This window comes from Muntiacus reevesi, chromosome 11 (assembly GCF_963930625.1).
Source record: "Muntiacus reevesi chromosome 11, mMunRee1.1, whole genome shotgun sequence".
Lineage (NCBI taxonomy): Eukaryota > Metazoa > Chordata > Mammalia > Artiodactyla > Cervidae > Muntiacus > Muntiacus reevesi.
Window position 1 is genome coordinate 65474667 of NC_089259.1, and position 19273 is coordinate 65493939.

Sequence of the window (19273 nt, forward strand, 5' to 3'; positions counted from 1 at the left end):
GTGTCACTGCGCTCATCACAAAAATTCTCCCAAGTTCTTTTCTGAACCCAGGATGTGCTAATAAAGTCCTCTCAACATTTTGTGTGTAATGACTCTGGAGGTACACTTGATAAAAGCAAGCTTGTTAATTAAGACTGTCCTTTGCTAATCAGAACCACATTCTCTGGGGAAACTTAGAGCAGTGAACATGAATGCAAACAACTGAGAATGTTCTCAGTGAGTTAGAAAATTGGATGGAACATTATGCTATGAGAGATGGTGGTTGTGTTGAAGCTTAATAATGGGGAATATTTTGTATTAAAAGTGAGCAAATCATATTTCTACTAGCCATTAACAGTTTTCTTTAGTCATGAATCTATACCCAAGGTTATTAAGGTCAGTAAGTTTTACACCTATATGTTGTTACACTTACTACACTAAGTGAGTTCTATCACCTACATAAGGTGAGGGGCCTTAGGTGAACTGATGCAGTGACACTTGTGTCCAACCATGGATGGTGTCCTGGTCCAGCCCTACTTCATCAGACCCCCCACCTCCTGCATCATCTGCTCTTCAGGTCTGTCCTGATCAGATTCTGACACTGCTATCTACATAGCTCACCCTCCTGTTCCAGCCCTTCATAGATCCTCCCTGTCCTCCCACCCCATTCAGGATACAGTTTCAGGTCCTCAAACAGAGAACAGGCTTCCTTGCTGTTTGCCCCATCAACCTTTCCAGCTCATCCCCACACCCAATCAGTATCCGGCTGTGCTGGATTTATGGGGGACCCTTTCTCCTGTCTGTCTGTACATACTGGTCCCTCTGTCCCAGAACCAGGGAGCAGTGTACCAGCACACAGAAGGAAGGTGGAAGATGGGTCCTGCCATTCCCTCCTGCTCCTCCAGGGGGCCCCCATGCCCTCTGTCTTCCCACAGCCCTCAGTGGGTGCACTTGCCCCCGCCACCCGACCCTAAGCAGTGAATGCAGGAAGGCGCCTCAGCCCAGCATGTTCTGTCCCAGGACCGCTGCACCTGCTGTTTCTTCTTCCAGGATTTTTCCCCAGATAGTCTCAGGGCTCCCATGTCACCCTATCTCAGACAGTAGCGCCCCCTTGCCTTTCCCTCAGAGCATATATCACAGCCCAATAGTGCATTTTTCTGCACTAGTTCAGTGTATTCCCCTCTCCATGGTGCAGAGTGTTGTCTACTGTCTTGACTTGTGGGTGTATCCTCAGCACTTGGGATAGCGCCTCTGCCTAACAAAAGTCTGTCAGTCAAATTGAAGTTGGGACTCTGTATTACTTATAACCCTTCTACAATAACCTACCATGTCCCCTCTTAACACAGCATTTATATAGGATTATTTTGATATAGGGAATTATATGGTTAACAGCTCTTATCTAGAAATAATGTGTAAACAGTTCATCGCTGAAGCAATTATTTTTTATGGCATGACTTGGAAAACTTTACTCTTAAAAACTTGGAAAATAAAGTATTTTTATAGAGATTTGGATAAAAATTATTATTTGGGAAAAAGTTCAAAGTCATCAACTGATCACTTCATTGTAATTATAGTACCTCATCTGTAATGGAATGCTAGGAAGAAAACATTTTAAAACTTTTCAGTTGGTCCATCTTGGATAAAGCAGCCCATCATATTTGATTAACATCTGCCTTCGGGGACTATTGAAGGTATTTTGAACTAAAGAAAAATAATTCCATGAATTCCAAAGAACATTCCCAAGAATGTTCAATTTACTGTACAGTTGCACTCATTCCATAAGCTAGCAAGGTAATGCTCAAAATTCTCCAAGCTAGGCTTCAGCAGTACGTCAACTGAGAACTTCCAGATGTACAAGCTGGGTTTAGAAAAGGCAGAGGAACCAGAGATCAAATTGCCATCATTCACTGAATCATAGAGAAAGCAAGGAAATCTAAAAAAATCCACTTCTGCTTCATTGACTATGCTAAAGCTTTTAACTGTGTGAATCACAACAAAGTGTGGAAAATTCTTCAAGAGATGGGAATACCAGACTACTTTACCTGTCTCCTGAGAAACCTGTATGTGGATCAAGAAGCAACAGTTAGAACTAGACATGGAACAACTGACTGGTTCAAAATTTGAAAATGAGTATGTCAAGGCTGTATATTGTCACCCTGCTTATTTTGCTTCTATGCAGAGTACATCATGTAAAATGCTGGGTGGATGAATCACAAACTGGAATCAAGATTGCTGGGAGAAATATGAACAAGCTCAGATTTGCAGATGATGCCACCCTTAATGGCAGAAAGCGAAGTGAAACTAAAGAACCTCTTGATCAGGGTGAAAGTATGTACATGTGTATTTTCAGTCATGTCTGACTCTGCAACCCCATGGACTGCAGCCTGCCAATCTCCTTTGTCCATGGAGTTTTCCAGGCAAGAATATTGGAGTGGGTTCCCATTTCTTTCTATAGGGGATCTTCCCAATCCAGGGATTGAACCCATGTCTCCTCCATTGGCAGGCAAATTCTTTATCACTGTGCCACCTGAGGATGAAAGAAGAGAGTGAAAAAGCTGTCTTGAAGCTCAATGTTAAGAAAAACTAAGACTATGACATCCAGTCCTACCACTTCATGCCAAATAGAAGGAGAAAATGTAGAAACAGTGACATTTTATTTTTCTGAGCTCCAAAATCACTGTGGCCAGTGAGTGCAGCCATGAAATTAAAAGACACTTGCTCTTTGGAAGGAAAACTATGACAAACCTAGACAGTGTATTAAAAAGCAAAGACATCACTTTGCAGACAAGTCTGTATTGTCATAGCTATGGTTTTTCCAGTAGTCATATATGGATGTGAGAGATGGTCTACAAAGAAGGCTGAGTGCCAAAGAATTGACGCTTTCAAATTGTGGTCATGGAGAAGACTCTTGGGAGTCCCTTGGACTTCAAAAAGATCAAACAAGTCAGTTCTAAAGGAAATCAGTCCTGAATATTCATTGGAAGGACAGATGCTGAAGCTGAAGCTTCAATCCTTTGGCCACCTGATGCGAAGAGCCAACTCATTGGAAAATACCCTGACACTGGGAAAGATTGAAGGCAAAAGGAGAAGGGGGCAGCAGAGGATGAGATGGTTAGGTAGCATCAATGACTCAATGGACATGAATTTGAGCAAACTGTGGAGACAGTGGAGGACAGGGAAGCCTGGTGTGGTGCAGTCCATGGGGTCACAGAGAGTTGGACATGACTTATGGACTGATTGACAACAATTTCATGAAAAACTTCAGTACTAACAGGAGGAGGGGGTTACTCCGTCAAGAAACTTAGGTACAAAAGCTAAAAGGTTAAGATAACAAAAGCTAAAAGGTAAGGTAAATGTCAAAAGGTACAAATAAATCTGTTTGGAATTAATGAAATGATGGTGAGTGTGTCTGCATCCCAGGGTCTTCTTTCTGATCACAGACCCTGTGTCCAGAGGGTTCCCTCAGAGTTTTTCTATTCTGAGTGCAAAGCACATGACCACTTGTGGTTAGGGAGGATTGGGGAAGGGAGCTGACATTTACTGAGCAGACTGGTGGTTAGACTTCTCAGAACACATGATTGCCATTAATGTTCTGAGATGAAGAAACTGAGGTTTAGTGGCTCGTCTGATGGAACTGAGCTGCAGTCTAGTGCCTCCAGGTTCTCCATCTGACTCACTCAGCAGGCTGAGCTCTGGTCCATGTTCCTGAGATTTGCTCTGTGAGGGTGCAGCACTCAGAGTACCTGCCTGGAGCCCTGCCCATGCTCAAGGGGGCCTCGGACCTGGCTACTCACTTCTCTGAAGGGGTTGTGGACCCTGTAGGAAGAGACTGGGGCTGAGTTCCTTGAGGTCTGCATTTAAAAATAGGGGCAGTTTGAGGGGGTTTCTGTGAAAAAAAAAAGCACACTTAATTTTGGATAGTTTGGGGGGGGCCGGGTCTTGGCTAACAGAATTGTGTGTCTTGAGCTGTTGGATGATTTCCTCTGATTTGGGCCATTTAGACTCTCATCTTTCATTTTTATATTCAGAAAGTTTCGGTTCAAATGAAAAGTTTAATTCCTGGTTGGGATGGAATGTTGCAGAGATGTATGGAGTCCTCACTAGCATTCATTTTCTATCTAATGCTATTTGGGAAGAATAGCCTAGAAAATGTACTCTGGCAAAGGTTACCAAGAGTCTATTAATTTTTTGTTGTTACTATGTATGTTATAAATTATAAACAATCACTTAGAAAACTGCCTGAGAAAAATGTACAGAGTTTTAAAGGACATAGATTCCTTTTCTCCCATTCCTGTATAGGGATGAAATAGTGCTTTAGTTCAGTCAGGTTTTGGAATCTCACTACTGGTCAGTTGTTTATCATCATGAAACATGTAAATAATTGATGAGTTTTTTGAAGAAAAAAAAACCTAGCTGTTGGTGCCTCCTTCACTGGACTGGTTTTTAGAGTTTTTTAGCAGATCTGGATTCAGGTTTGCTGCTGATGAATTTGAAGACCTGGTCAGATTTATTAATTTATATTGGCACTTACTTTGTATTATTTATTTGGTATTTGAACCACAGATCTTCAACTCCTGTGTTGTCTTTGTCTCATTATGTTTTCAAAATATGTGTTTTCAATTGAAAGCACCCCCATTCATGTTTTTACATACTGTACCTTTTACATTTGTAGGTGTATTTGCCAAGTGTTGCATGAGAAGATCACAATCTTAGTGACTCATCAGTGGCAGTACCTAAAAGATGCAAGTCAGATTCTGCTATTGGAAAAGGTAAGTAATTTCTAGAAGTCTGTGGAACTTGCTGACACTCAGTTGTGTTGAAAGCCAGGCCTCCCAACAGGTCACTTTCCTTGGATTAATGGTAAATGCCCTCTTCTCCCTCAGTTGTACACTTCCTTCTTCTCAGAACTGATGGTATTCTTACATTTGAGGATGAATCCAAAGGCCTGTAGAAATGTCACTATTACACTCTAAGCCACGTAAAGACTAAAGTGTATAGAAGTGCAACAGCAAGTCTACTGAATCATCACTGTTCTAGTGAAATTGTTAAGGATAATGATGCAATGTTATTTAGAACTTTTTGTTTTCCTTTTCCAGGATTTAAATCAAATTGTATTATTTGGAAATTAGAGATATACTAAGACCTGTTTGTATCCACATGATTGTCATGCACAGTTTGCCTGAAGAGCATCTTCCATTAGTACAGGAAGCGAGGTTGGGTATCCGAGCACCCAGGTCAGAGACGCCCACTCGGCTGGTGTCTCCAGTTGCTGGTCTCCCTGCCCAGGTCTCTATGTGCCTGATACATGTGGGAGCCTGTGCGGCAGGAGGACAAAGCCCTGCCCTCACGGGGCTCCTGTTCTTATGGGGAGGATGTGACAGAGAAAGTGAGATCCTGGTTGCCTTCCTGAGGAGCTGGTGCCTCACGGGGTCTGAGTGACATGAAGGTGGGGACTGTGCTGTCACCTGGGAGAGGGTATCTGAGGCAGGGGGTCTTAAGGAAGGAGCTGACCTGGCAGTTTGGAGGAACAGCAGCAAGACCAGCGTGTCTGAGGAGAGTGAACAGGGGGACATGGAGGAGGCTGGTCTCTGAGCAGTGGCAGTGAGCCCAGAAATGAGATGGAAGCCTTGGATGGTCCAGAGCAGAGGAGGATATAGTCTGATGTGGGATTTAAAAGGTTCCTCTGACAGTCACTGGAGAGGTGACAGCAGAAGCAGTTAGAAGTCTTCAACTAATAAAAATAAATGAAAAAAAAAAAAGTCTTAGTAAAGCTGAGAAGACAAAACTGTGGACTCAGGCTAGAGTATCAGTTTTTAGAGTTGCTATAACAAAGTACTGTGAACTGGGTGACTTCAATCAACATAAATTTATTTTATTTTATTGAAATATAGTTGATTTACCATATTGTATTAATTTCTGCTGTACAGTGAAGTGATTCACATATATATATATATATATTTATTTTTAAATATTCTTTTCCATTATGGTTTATTATAGGATACTGAATATAATTCTTTGTGTGCTACACGATAGATCTTGTTGTTTACCCATTCCATAATAATGCTTACATCTGCTAATCCGAAACCTTGCACTCAAAGTCTCCCCAGCTCCCTCCCTGTTTGGAACTACATGTCTGTTCTCTATGTCCTCAAAACAACAGAAATTTATTGTCTCCCTGTTCTGGAGGCTACAAGTCCCCAGTTCAGGTGCTGGCAGGGCTGTGCTCCCCCTGAAGGCTGCAGGGGAGAATCCGTCCTTCCTGCCACTGGTGTGCGCTGGCCTTCCTGTGTTCTTTGGCTTCCAGCTCAGTATTGTGGTCTCTGCTTCTGATACCACGTGGCCATTATCCCTTGTTTGTCTGAGTCTCTTCTGTTCTCATAAGGACATCAGTCATATTGGATTTAGGGTCACCCTGCTCCAGTGTGGCCTCATCTTAGCTTAAGACCCTGCTTCCAAATAAGGTCAGTTCACAGGTATCATGTTTAGGGCTTGAACACACCTTTTTAAGGGGCCACCATTCAGTGCACAATACCTCACATGATTGGGAGTGGGTTGGAGATTAGGGAGAATTTTTCAGACTTGATAATTGTTTGATATTTCACCCCTTGGTTTGTCTGTGTCTGTGCCTCAGCATCTCTGTTGTTAACCCTTGTCTCTTTCAACAGACCCGTGGCCAAATCTCTCACTTATCAAATGAACTTCTGCTCTAAGAAAGATTATTAAAATATAGCATCTCTACCTCTTGAAGCAATTCCATGTGTAGACTGTTCTCCACTCCTCCAGGAATGTGGAGCTCAAATTCCTTAAGCTTGAGACCAGTTACCTTCATGTGCAGAGCAGATGATGTTCTGTGCTTAGTCACTCAGTCATGTCCAACTCTTTGTGGCCCCAGACTCCTCTGTCCATGGGGATTCTCCAGGCAAGAATACTGGAGTGGGTTGCTATTCCCTCCTCCAGAGAATCTTCCCATCCCAGGGATCGAACCCAGGTCTTTGGCGTTGCAGGCAGATTCTTTACCATCTGTGCCACCAGAGAAGTCCAAGAATACTGGAGTGGGTAGCCTATCCCTTCTCCAGGGGATACTCCCAACCCAGGGATCGAACCAGGGTCTCCTGCATTGCAGGTGGATTCGTTACCTACTGAGCTACCAGGGAAACCCACAGAGCAGGTGATACTAGTATGTAAAACTCTGTGTTGGCAGTATTGAGTACAGAATAGTGAGAGGCACCATAACATATTTAGCCAGTCCCTATATGTTTTGGGGCCCCCTTATTGCTTCTTTTGAGAATACCATCCTCAATTTTAGAACAACAATTTGTCCACTAAAGAGCATGCCTGGATGAGTTGAGGCCCATCCTTTCTATTTGTTTGATCCCTCACTCACATCAGAGGTGGGGTGGCTGCCCCCTTGTCCCCTTGGAATTGTCAGGGCTTGGCTGTTGAGTGAAATTGCTGTCTTTGTACCACTAGTAATTTCTTGTGCAGCTTACAGATACTAAGTAGAAAGTGGTAATTTCATTAAATAAGGTGTATGCATTTTGTCTCTCAAGAGGCACAAGACACAATATATCTTTAATAAAATTCTAATTCTTCAGTATCAGATGGTTCCCAAAAGTTTCATAGAGTTTCTTCCAGGGGACCCCTCAGGGGATAGGATGAGAGGGATCAAAGGTAGGGCCCTGGGGCACTATCTTCTACTTGATCTGCCTTAACCAGAAGCCCTCCTTTGATTGGTTTTGCATCCTGAAATTTTGGCTTCATATTTTGTTTGCTACTGAGTGAATTAGCTGCGTGTAGTTTCATGGGGTTAGAAAATAGCAAAAGCATCTGCATATGACAGTTCCAAAGAATAGCACGGAGAGATAAGAAAGCCTTCCTCAGTGATCAGTGCAAAGAAACAGAGGAAAACAATAGAATGGGAAAGATGAGGGATATCTTCAAGAAAAGTAGAGATACCAAGGGAGCATTTCATGCAGAGATGGGCACAATAAACTACAGAAATGGTATATACCTAACAGAAGCAGAAGATATTAAGAAGAGGTGGCAAGAGTACACAGAAGAACTGTAGAAAAAAGATCTTAATGACTCAGATAACCACAATGATGTGATCTCTCACCTAGAGCCAGACAGCCTGGAGTGTGAAGTCAAGTGGGCTTTAGAAAGCCTCACTATGAACAAAGCTAGTGGCAGTGATGGAATTCCAGGTGAGCTCTTTTAAATCCTAAAAGATGATGCTGTGAAAGTGCTGCACTCAATATGCCAGCAAATTTGTAAAACTCAGCAGTGGTCACAGGACTGGAAAGGATCCGTTATCATTCCAATCCAAAGAAAGGCATTGCAAAGAATATTCAAACTACCACACAATTGCACTTATCTCACACTCTAGCAAAGTAATGCTCAAAATTCTCCAAGCTAGGCTTCAACGGTACATGAACTGAGAACTTTCAGATGTTCATGCTGTATTTACAAAAGGCAGAGGAACCAGAGATCAAATTGCCAACATCTGTTGGATCATAGAAACAAGGGAGTTCTGGAAAAACATTTACTTCTGCTTTATTGACTATGTTAAAGACTTTGTCTGTGTAGATAACAACAAACTGTGGAAAATTCTTCAAGAGACGGAAATACCAGACCACCTGACCTGCCTCCTGAGAAATCTGTATGCAGGTCAAGAAGAAACAGTTAGAACTGGACATGGAACAGCAGACTGGTTCCAAATGAGGAATGGAGTACATCAAGACTTTGTAGTGTCACCTTATATATTTAACTTCTATGCAGAGTACATCATGTGAAATACTGGGCTGGATGAAGCACAAGCTGGAATCAAGATTGGCAGGAGATTTATCAATAACTTCAGATATGCAGATAATACCACCCATATGGCAGAAAGCAAAGAAGAACTAAAGAATCAGTCTCTTGATGAAAGTGAAAGAGGATAGTGAAAAAGCTGGCTTAAAATTCAACATTCAGAAAACGAAGATCATGGCATCCAGTCCCACCCATTACTTTATGGCAAACAGATCGGGAAACAAAGGAAACAGTGACAGACTTTATTTTTTTTGGCTCCAAAATCACTGCAGATGGTGACTGCAGCCATGAAATTAAAAGACGCTTGCTCTTTGGAAGAAAGCTATGACCAACCTAGATAGCATTTTAAAAAGCAGAGACATTACTTTGCCAACAAGCGTCCATCTAGTCAAAGCTACAGCTTTTCCAGTGGTCATGTGTGGATGTGATAGCTGGACCATAAAGAAAGTCGAGTGCTGAAGAATTGATGCTTTTGAACTATATGTAAGAGAAGACACTTGAAGTCCCTTGAACTACAAGGAGATCCAACCAGTCAATCCTCAAGGAAATCAGTCCTGAATGTTCATTGGAAGGAATGATGCTGAAGCTGAAGCTCCGATATTTTGGCCTCCTGATATGAAGAACTGACTCATTGGAAAAGGCCCTGAGTCTGATAAACATTGAAGGCGGGAAGAGAAGGTGACGACAGAGGATGTGATGGTTGGATGGCATCACTGACTCAATGGACATGAGTTTGGGTGGACTCCAGGAGTTGGTGATGGACAGGGAGGCCTGGTGTGCTGCAGTCCATGGGGTTGCAGAGAGTCAGACATGACTGAGCGACTGAACTGAACTGGAGGGAGGGAAACTGAAGTAAAATGTCATGTATTTTCAAAGAACTTGATTAGATTGACAGTAGCTTAAGCAGTTGCCTGATCTGAGAAGGCCTGGTTATCTGCTTGTGATTAGTTGTTTCTAAATTCTCCTCTCAAATTTGAGCTCACCGATTTTGGGTTAGGTTTTGGTTTGCTGCCAAGGCTTTAGAACCACTCCAGTGTCATGGCCTTCTTGTTTAATGATTTGAACGGAAAGAATATTGAATTTGCAGTTGGGAACTTCCTGAGTGTGTGGGGAAGTTATACAGACAATGAAGACACAGCTCGTGGATTCTCTGTCCAGAGCTACTTCTTACAGGTCTTGTCCCAGCTGAACACCTGCTACTGTGACAGTGACATGGTCAGCAAAGATGTGATGAGTGACTCTTACCTATGCAGATGTGCTTGTGCCCACCTCCGAGGCAGCCTTAAGTTTGTTTCCTGGAATATCTTCTCCAATTGGCTGTTTTTAAAAATTCTGCTTGTCACATGAAGTTTATCTGAATTATCTAAAAACAAAACAAAACAAAACAAAAAAAAACTCTACTGATACTTCCACTGACATCTATAGTTTTTGCTTCCCCAAGTGCCCACAGTAGTTATCTCAATGGCCTCTATTTTTAACACTTGAACACCCATTTCTTTCATACCTGCCAGCACCTTACACAATATTCGGTTTGGCAGAGAACAGAAGGCTTGTACTGTGTCTAGCTGAAGTAGATTTGTGAATCGTAATTCCAGAGCTAAGAAATATTTTCTTACAAAAGTTACAGTTTAATACCAGTTAACTTTTCTTGATTAGTATTTAAATTAGATTAGTATTATCTAATGCAAGTACATTCCTCTCAAGTTTAAAATTTTTATTTTAGGGTGAAATGGTGCAAAAAGGGACTTATGCTGAGTTACTGAAATCCGGGGTAGATTTTGCTTCCCTTTTAAAGAAGGAGAATGAGGAGACTGAACCATCTCCAGTTCCTGAATCTCCCACTATGAGAACTCAGACCTCCTCCGAGTCTTCAATTCAGTCTCCACAGTCTTCCACACCCTTGTTGAAAGAGGCAGCTGCAAAAGACCAAGATGTGAGTTTCTCATTCTGCAACATTCTGTCTGTCTGCTTTTGATGGCAGTTCAGTCTTCTCCTCTCATGACATCTTTGTCTCTAAGTTAAGAAGTTTCCAGGACCTTATTCCATGGAATTGGTAGAATTAAATTGCTCTCTGATCAGGGTTCTCCTTTGGGTATAGAATGATGAATTTTATCAAGATCAGTAGTGGGTACACTGCTATGAATTCCTGGGTGTATGTTTATAATGGCTCCCAGCTCCCCTTTTATATCCAGAGGCTTACTGTGAAGACCCTCTCCTATCAAATCCTTCTGTGACCACATTAAATCAGCTATTTTTCCTACATATTGGAATTTTCTGGCACTGCAGATGATTGATTGCTGTATTTTGCCTTAGTGTCAGAAGGTTTGTGATAGACCAGAGATAATGTGTGCAAAGGACCTGACACACAGCAGACACTGATTAGTCCCTCACATTGCACACTCAGAAATCACTGAAATTCAGGAACCACATTGATTCAGATCATATGCTGTCCTCCTGCTATCCAGACTCACCTTACTCCAACTCGTTGCGTGAACTCAGCTTACTGTATTTGAGTAGTACTTTGAGGACCAGCTATGTTTTATGTTTTCATCATTGAGTGACACATCTAGAGGGATACATTAACTACATTTTGTGTGTTATTTTGGAACAAACTTCTGCATTCATATTTGAATTGGATATGTTTTGTGTGTGCTGAAAGTCATAATATCCTATTTTTATTCTTTAGTCATATAATTTATTTTTTAATTGGAGTATAACTGCTTTACAATGTTGTGTTGTTTTATGTGCAATGAACTGAATCCACTATATGTATACATATATCCCCTGCTTCTTGGACTCCCTTTCCCACCTACACCCCTGTCCCAAACATCTAGATCATCACAGAGCACTGCTACTTTAAGCAAAGCCATGCAACAACCTTGTGCAACCATGAATAACCTTGCGCAAATGATATTTCCTTATTTCTAATAGATTACTAGAAGTAGTATGGCTGGGTCCAAGAGTAAATGCATATATGGTTTGGCTAGATATTTCCATACCCTCTCCATAGGAGATGGACCATCATGCACTCCTACCAGCATGTGAGGTGTGTTTTCGCCACAGAATTGCAATTTAGGGCATTGTTGAACTTGTGTAGTTTTGTAGTTTATTATTTAAAATTTTGTCTTTCACTGCCATTTTCCCCTCCAAGACTGAGAATATAGAGGATACACTATCTGAGGAGAGACGTTTAGAAGGAAAAGTTGGTTTTAAGACCTACAAGAATTACTTCAGAGCTGGTGCTCCCTGGTCTGTCATCATTTTCCTTGTTCTAGTAACCATAGCAGCTCAGGTAAGTAAGGAAATTTGTTTTGGTGTGTGCCCTTAGCTTGATATTCACATACTATTTATACTGTATCTATTTATTTAATTATTATTATGTTTATGAAGAGATTTATTTTTTAAAAACTGGCTCATGAAGCTGTGGGATCTACCTGGGTGAATCTGAAAGCAGAAGAGCAGGCCTGCAGGCTGGAACCTCAGGCAGGAGCTGCAGTCTTAAAGCAGAATTTCCTCCTCCTTCAGGAAGCTTCAGGTTGTACTCTTACAGCCTTGACTGACTGACTGGGGCCCACCACATCGTTGATGGTTATTTTTACTTAAGTTGACTAATTATAGACATGAACCACAATCCACAAAAAATACCTTCACATTAATATCTAGAGGAGTGTTTGATTGAATGACCAGAGACTGGAACGGCCAAGGTGACACAGAAAACTATCACAGTACCTGTCAAGAGTCTTCCTTCAAAACCCCGAACATTTACACTACTGCTTTTTTTTTTTTTTTTGCATATACTTGGATTTGCATTCAAATAGGCTATCTTTGGGTAGCAAAATAAGTGAGGCTTATTGGTGTTGTGTTTGTGACAGATTCTAGAAAAAAAAGAAAAAAGAATGCCTTTTAGAGATATTAAATTATAACATGCCCTCCCCTTACCTGTGGTCATGGGGTGAGGGGCTTGGCGCAGACCTCAGCCGGAAGGACCGCCTTCGGGTCCTGGAGCCTTCCCCTCCCCCATCCCGGTGAGCGGGGGGCAGGGCTCAGTGACGTCTGTGTCTGAGTGACTGTGTTTCCTGCTCCAGGTCGCCTACACCCTGCAGGACTGGTGGCTTTTAAACTGGTGAGTGATTCCTGCTCTGACCCAAATTGCTGTAAAGTCTACACGAAGCCTCACTTTCCCACAGAGTCAGGGGGAGGGGTGGGGTTTGTTCAGCCTCCTCTTCTGACACTCATGTAGTTTCCCTGAAGAAAAATCACAGTTCCTGCTGGACTGTGACTCTCCCATGGTCTCTCCCCATGTCTCACTCTCAGAAGCTTCCTCACAGACAGTTCTGAGAACTGAAAGTCGTGATTCAAATGGTATCTCTATAAGGTAGAGAGACATAGGGCCTTTAGAGCTGGGAGCCATTTTCTAGCGTTAAATTCATCTCCTAAATCAAGATTAATTTTTTTCTGGTATATATGTATATTCTATCTATAGCATAATATTTTTTTCTTCTCTGTTCCATAGGGCAAATGAAGAGAGTACTCTGAATATCATGGCATATGAAAAAGGAAATATAACAGAGATGCTTGATCTGAACTGGTACTTAGGAATTTTTTCAGGTAAAGCCGAATCATCTGGTCTATTATACTAGAATCTGAGGTGCTTACAAGGAGCCCACGTGAGCAACTAGGGCTTCTAGGAGAAATTCAGAAATACCTCAACAAATAAGAGTCTGAATCGCATTTACTCTATGAATTAATTGGAATAATTATTTTAAAAATGTACTAGAAGAGGGTGAATGAAGACTCTTAATTTGCTGTGTACTGGATTTTGGAAGTTAAACTAGAACTGAACATTCAGAAAATCAGCCACTGGAAACAAATGTTACTGTCTATTCTAATGGGTTGCTTTATCTAAATCTTATTATATGGATGGACAAGGGGATTAGAAATGGATCCCCACCCTGTGGATTGAATTTTTCCAGTTCTGTCTGAATAAACCCTGTCTTTTATTGAACTTAGATGATTTCCTCTGCCAGCAAGGGCCCCCAAGCAAAAGCACTGTTTCCTTGTAGGTATGCAAACTCCCCTTTGCCACACTGCTCATCTCTTGGGCTTCACCAGTTACTTAAGAGAGAAGCTAAGTAGGGAGAAATCCAGTGTCTGGGAATTAATTAGGATTCCTTCTCTTTCTTACCTTGAGATCACAATGTTCTTGCACCTCCAATTTTGTGATTAATTTAACATCTGGCTTGACAGACTAATATTAATTAACATGGCTCTGTTTTCACAAGAGTGCCTAGAATATGTATAGCATTTCATACTTTCAAAAGGAAATCCTCATCTAAAATTTTAAAATATTTGCACAAGAAACACACATACTAACTTTCTGCAAAGATAGAGTGAATTATATCTTTGTAAGAACCCACTCATTGAAATTTGGTATTTCTTTCATTGATCACTTGTTAAGGAACCTAAATCTGTTAGTTGTTTACCTTCTGAATTGGTAGACTGTGGGGGCTTAAAGAAAGAAGGAAAAGATCCTGTTGTATATTCATTTAGGATACTGGGCTAAGGCAAATGCCTGTTGATGGAATTCAAGAATTCGAACAGCTTCCAGAATTGGAATAACAGTGATGTGAAAAGCTGAAGGAGAAAAAATACTTGATGGAATATTTATAACAGAAACTATTTCCAGTTTCCTTAGTATCATGAGTTCAAGAGATATTTGGAGGGCTATTTTAATTTTTATATGCATAATAAATACTCATTTATGTTATTAATAAGACAAATTTAAATAATTAGGTGCATTTACAAATGCTTTTTATTTCTGTAAAACAGTGAGATTAGATGCTCTTTTAGGTTAGTTATCTTGTGTTAAGATATAATTTGTATTTTCTTGCAATTCAACTATTTAAGACATTTTCTACTTGTAACTTAGTATGGTATTTTCCTATTTTTTAAAGACACTGGATATTTTGTACAATGAAATGAAATAATTTCTCCTGTTTCCTGTTAATTCACATGCTAGTACCAAAGCATACCACAATTTGACATTATCGAAAATTTTGTAAATAGTGAGATTTGAAACATGGAGAAAGAACGATTAATTACTTTTTATAATTAATTTTTCTCCTGAGTTTTTATTAGAACTTGCAAATTGAGTTTGGAAAGCCTAGAATGAAATTGTAGTTTACACCTCATTTTTTCTTCACACATGGTTTCTGTTTAGTGAAAGTAAAATACTGATTTTCATATTCTTTTTAATAAATGTATCTTGTGAATGCATTAAATTCTTACAGAATCCATTCTATATATGTATCTAAACTTATTTATTTCACATTCTATATATAAAACTTTATATGTAATTCTTTTTATAGTGGAAAATACATAATATCTTTATAAACTGCCTGCTGTTCTTCAGTATCGTTGAAGAAAAGGCAGAGATTTTATGTTATGAGTGACATTTCTTTATTTCAGGTTTAACTGTAACTAGTCTCCTTTTTGGTGTCACAAGATCTCTGTTGGCATTGTACATCCTTGTTAATTCTTCACAAACTTTGCACAACAAAATGCTGAAGTCCATTTTGAGAGCTCCGGTATTGTTCTTTGATAGAAATCCAGCGGGTAAGTCAGACACCAAGTTTCTCAGTAAATATATCTTAACACATTTAGTGCTTTGCCATGTTCTGGTATTTGAAAATGGAAGAGATGCTTGGAAGAAATCCCTGTGTGTGTTGATTCATTTTCTACAAAATCTTCACTGATATTTTTCTCTTACTAGAGAAAATTTGAATATAGGCATATATAAGCTTTTCATTTATGTATGTGGGGGAAGATAAATGAATGTTCACTTAGCAGAATGATTTAGGAATCAATTTGTTGTGTGGCTTATGAAATACCATATATTTGTTTTGAAAATGTATTTATTTTAAATAGAGGATAATTAATTTACAATATTATGGTGGTCTTGCCATACATCAACATGAATCAGCCATGGGTGCACAATTGTCCCTTCATCCTGAACCCCCCTCCCACATCCCTCTCCACCCCGTCCCTCAGGATTGTCCCAGAGTACCGGCTTTGAGTGCCCTGCTTCATTCATTGAACTTGCACTGGTCATCTATTTTACATATGGTAGTATACATGTTTCAATTCTATTTTTTCAGATCATCCCACCCTTGCCTTCTCCCACATAGTCCAAGAGCCTGTTCTTTACAGGCTCTGTGTCTCTTTTGCTGCCTTGCATATAGGATTGTCATTACCATCTTTCTAAATTCCATATATATGTGTTAATATTCTGTATTGGTGTATCTCTTTCTGACTTACTTCACTCTGTATAGTAGACTCCAGTTTCATCCACCTCATTTGAATGGACTAAAATGCATTTTTTTTAGAGCTGAGTAATATTCCGTTGTGTATATGTATCATAACTTCCTTTCCATTTGTCTGTCAGTGAACATCTAGGTTGCTTTCATGTCCTAGGTATTGTAAACAGTGCTGTAAAGAACATTGGGGTGCATGTGTCTCTTTCAGTTCTGGTTTCCTCAGTGTGTATGCCCAGCAGTGGAATTGTTGGGTCATATGGCAATTCTGTTTCCAGTTTTTTAAGGAGTTGCTACACTGTTCTCCACAGTGGCTGTACTAGTTAGCATTCCCACCAACAGTGTAAGAGGGAAACACCCTACATTTGATGAAAACATATTTAAATGTCCTTGACTAGTTGCTGAAACATGGACTCTTAAATAGCATTAAGTTAGGTTGTCCCATATGAAGAACCTTCTTACAAGTAATCTCTCTATGGGACACAGGCTGTATGTTTCTTTCTTTCATTGCCCTTTCATTCCTGGAATCACACAGCTCTGGCATGTTCTCCAACTATGAGGTTTTCCTAGTAGGGTAATGACTTCCAATCACATATAAGAGGCTTTGTGTTACCTAACAGGTGAATCTTCAATAGTAAGTTTTGAATATGAGTGTCCCTAGGAGCCTGGGGTCCCTAGGAGGCTGCAGTCCATGGGGTCGCTAAGAGTTGAACATGACTGAGCGACTTCACTTTCATTTTTCTCTTTCATGCGTTGGAGAAGGAAATGGCAACCCACTCCAGTATTCTTGCCTGGAGAATCCCAGGGATGGGGGAGCCTGGTGGGCTGCTATCTATGGGGTCACACAGAGTCGGACACGACTGAAGTGACTTCCAGCAGCAGCAGCAGCAGAGGTTTACTAGTGGTTGATGCCTCCACCTTGAGGCCTTTCACCTGTCTTTGGGAGGTATGCTCCTGACTTGGGTTTCTATGAAAAGTGAGTTCATCAGTTAATTGGACATGCTCACTCTGTCCAGTTAATTAGACTTGTGCTGAGGCCCAGGGCAGCTTTGTTTTTGCAGGTGATGATTGACAGGACCTACTGAGGTAGGGAGGTGGGCTGGAGGGAGGATGGAGGTAGTCTTGGACTGGCCATCAACTAGTCATGTGACCAAGCCCAAAGCAAGTGGATACTACTTGGGCAGTCAAATACCAAGGCATGATATTGTCATGACATAAGTATGGACTCTGGAGCCACCTTCCTAGGTTCAGTCCTGGTGCTAGTTCCTAATTGTGATAGCTGATTGTAGTTATGCTAATACTTATGTGTTAATTTCTCTGTGTCTTAGTTTTCTTACCTGTAAAATAGAGATGCTGTTCATATCTACCATAGCACAATACCATGGAAATTAAACAGGTTAATACATTCAGAGGGCTTAGCACATGGTCAGTGCCTAATGAACCTTAGTGATGATGACGACATGGTGTCTGGGAACTTCATCTTCTGTGAGATGGGAATAATGGCTGCCCTCCTTGTTTCATAAGACTTTTGTGAGAATTAAATAAGACTGTTTAGGGTAGTATCCTGGGCAGATTTATTCAGCACTTGTTTAGTTCAGGCACTAGATAAAACACCGGATAATAACCTGCAAAGGCCCACACAGATGTCGTCTTACTATGAAACTGTAGAGAGAAAATGATTGGAGGAGTCTATGCTATTATGGCTGTGAAGTTGTTCCACTTTGTCAGTTAATGCAAAAACTACAGTCATAAAGTTTGGAGCTTTAAGTGGGGCTGGATTTCTTTCATCACAGCTTCTGAGTGCTCATGGCCACAGTTAACCAGGCTCTTCATGTTCAAGACCTGTAGGCTTCTCCACATGCTGATTCATTTATTTTTCTAGGATTTGGGACCAAGTTTAAATCTTTGAGGTTGCTCATCTTAGAGCAACCGGCACACTTGTGTTTATCTTGCCTCCCTCTCCTTGTATCTCTCAGCAGGACTTCATTCCTTCAAGAAAATAGAAGCCCAAATAAGTACTGCAAAGACAGGCCTAGTTTGCCGAAAAGGTTTAGGGGCCAAAAATTAATTATTTGCTCTTTTAGTGATAGATTAAATTAAACTCCTTTTTATAGTTTATTTTTAAAGGTAGAATTTGTAATAAATTATTTGTGGTGGACTTTCTTTCTTATATGTGATGGCATGAAGAGCAAACCACATATAGTGGTTCTTTGGAAGTTACAGTTCTTAGATCCAGGCTATTCAAGCTTCCAAGTTCTGTTGTCTATCAATCAAGAACTGAAACTGTTAAACAACTAATACATTTCCCTGGGGGTTTTTTATGCTTTAAAGAAGTTATGTGGGTTAAATATTTGATATCTGATAATAGTGTTACCTCACAAACTTAGGCCTTTATGAAGTAAAGAGGAGGAATTCATCCATTTTAAAACATCAGTAGACATTTAAAAACTATTATTGGACAGAGAGTTGGGATGTAGGTGAAGATGCTGTGACGTCCCAGTTCTACTGAAACAGCTTTGGAAGAGCTGTGCCAGTCACTTTTCTTCTCTTGACCTCAGGTTTTAACATGTAAGAAGTGGGGGACCTTTTCACTCTATTGGTCATCTGTTAGTTGTTATTTGTGGACCCAAGCACTAGAGAAAAAGTCCCTGTCTTCAAGGTATTTGGAAACTGAAATAATTGCAGACAATGGATTGATTCTTTTTTTTTTTTTTTAATGTCTTGTCAATATTCTGTGATTCAGTATAGAAAAGATACAGATCCAAAATTTAATACAGCTGTAGATTGGAGATCTCAATTCACATGTACACACAACACAGACACTTAAAAGCATAGCCCTGTGGTGTATTTCTTTTTCACAGTCAGTTATGTAAGTTGTTGCCTTATTTTCAAAAAATTTCTAAAAACTGTCCTGGAACTTAAAGATGGAATGTTTTCAAAATGAAATCACACCAGTGGGAATGTGAGAGGAATTTAGGAAATAAAACTGATTAAAAAAAAAATCGTCTCTAAGCTTACAGCAAACTCGGCTCAGTATCCAGACTCTTGATGATACTGAAATGCTTTCTTGAGCCACCAGGGACTGTCTGGGTGCTAAAGCTCATCTCAGAAAGTGTGTTAGGGAATGAAGAGGGAAGCCAGCACTTTCATTGTTGCCCTTGGTCATCTCTACA

General features: G+C 40.4%; 1 protein-coding gene across 2 annotated transcripts in view; it reads left to right on the forward strand.

Moving 5' to 3' along the window:
- Positions 1-19273, forward strand: part of LOC136144257 (ATP-binding cassette sub-family C member 4-like) — a 243740-nt gene that overhangs the window by 116625 nt on the left and 107842 nt on the right. Inside the window, exons 14-19 of one of the 2 annotated variants that reach the window (XM_065902003.1) lie at positions 4652-4748; positions 10511-10720; positions 11939-12079; positions 12873-12910; positions 13301-13395; positions 15256-15402. In XM_065902003.1, the coding sequence (XP_065758075.1) occupies positions 4652-4748; positions 10511-10720; positions 11939-12079; positions 12873-12910; positions 13301-13395; positions 15256-15402 (728 nt within the window). The remainder of the gene's footprint in view (positions 1-4651; positions 4749-10510; positions 10721-11938; positions 12080-12872; positions 12911-13300; positions 13396-15255; positions 15403-19273) is intronic. The other variant, XM_065902004.1, reaches the window with a different exon arrangement.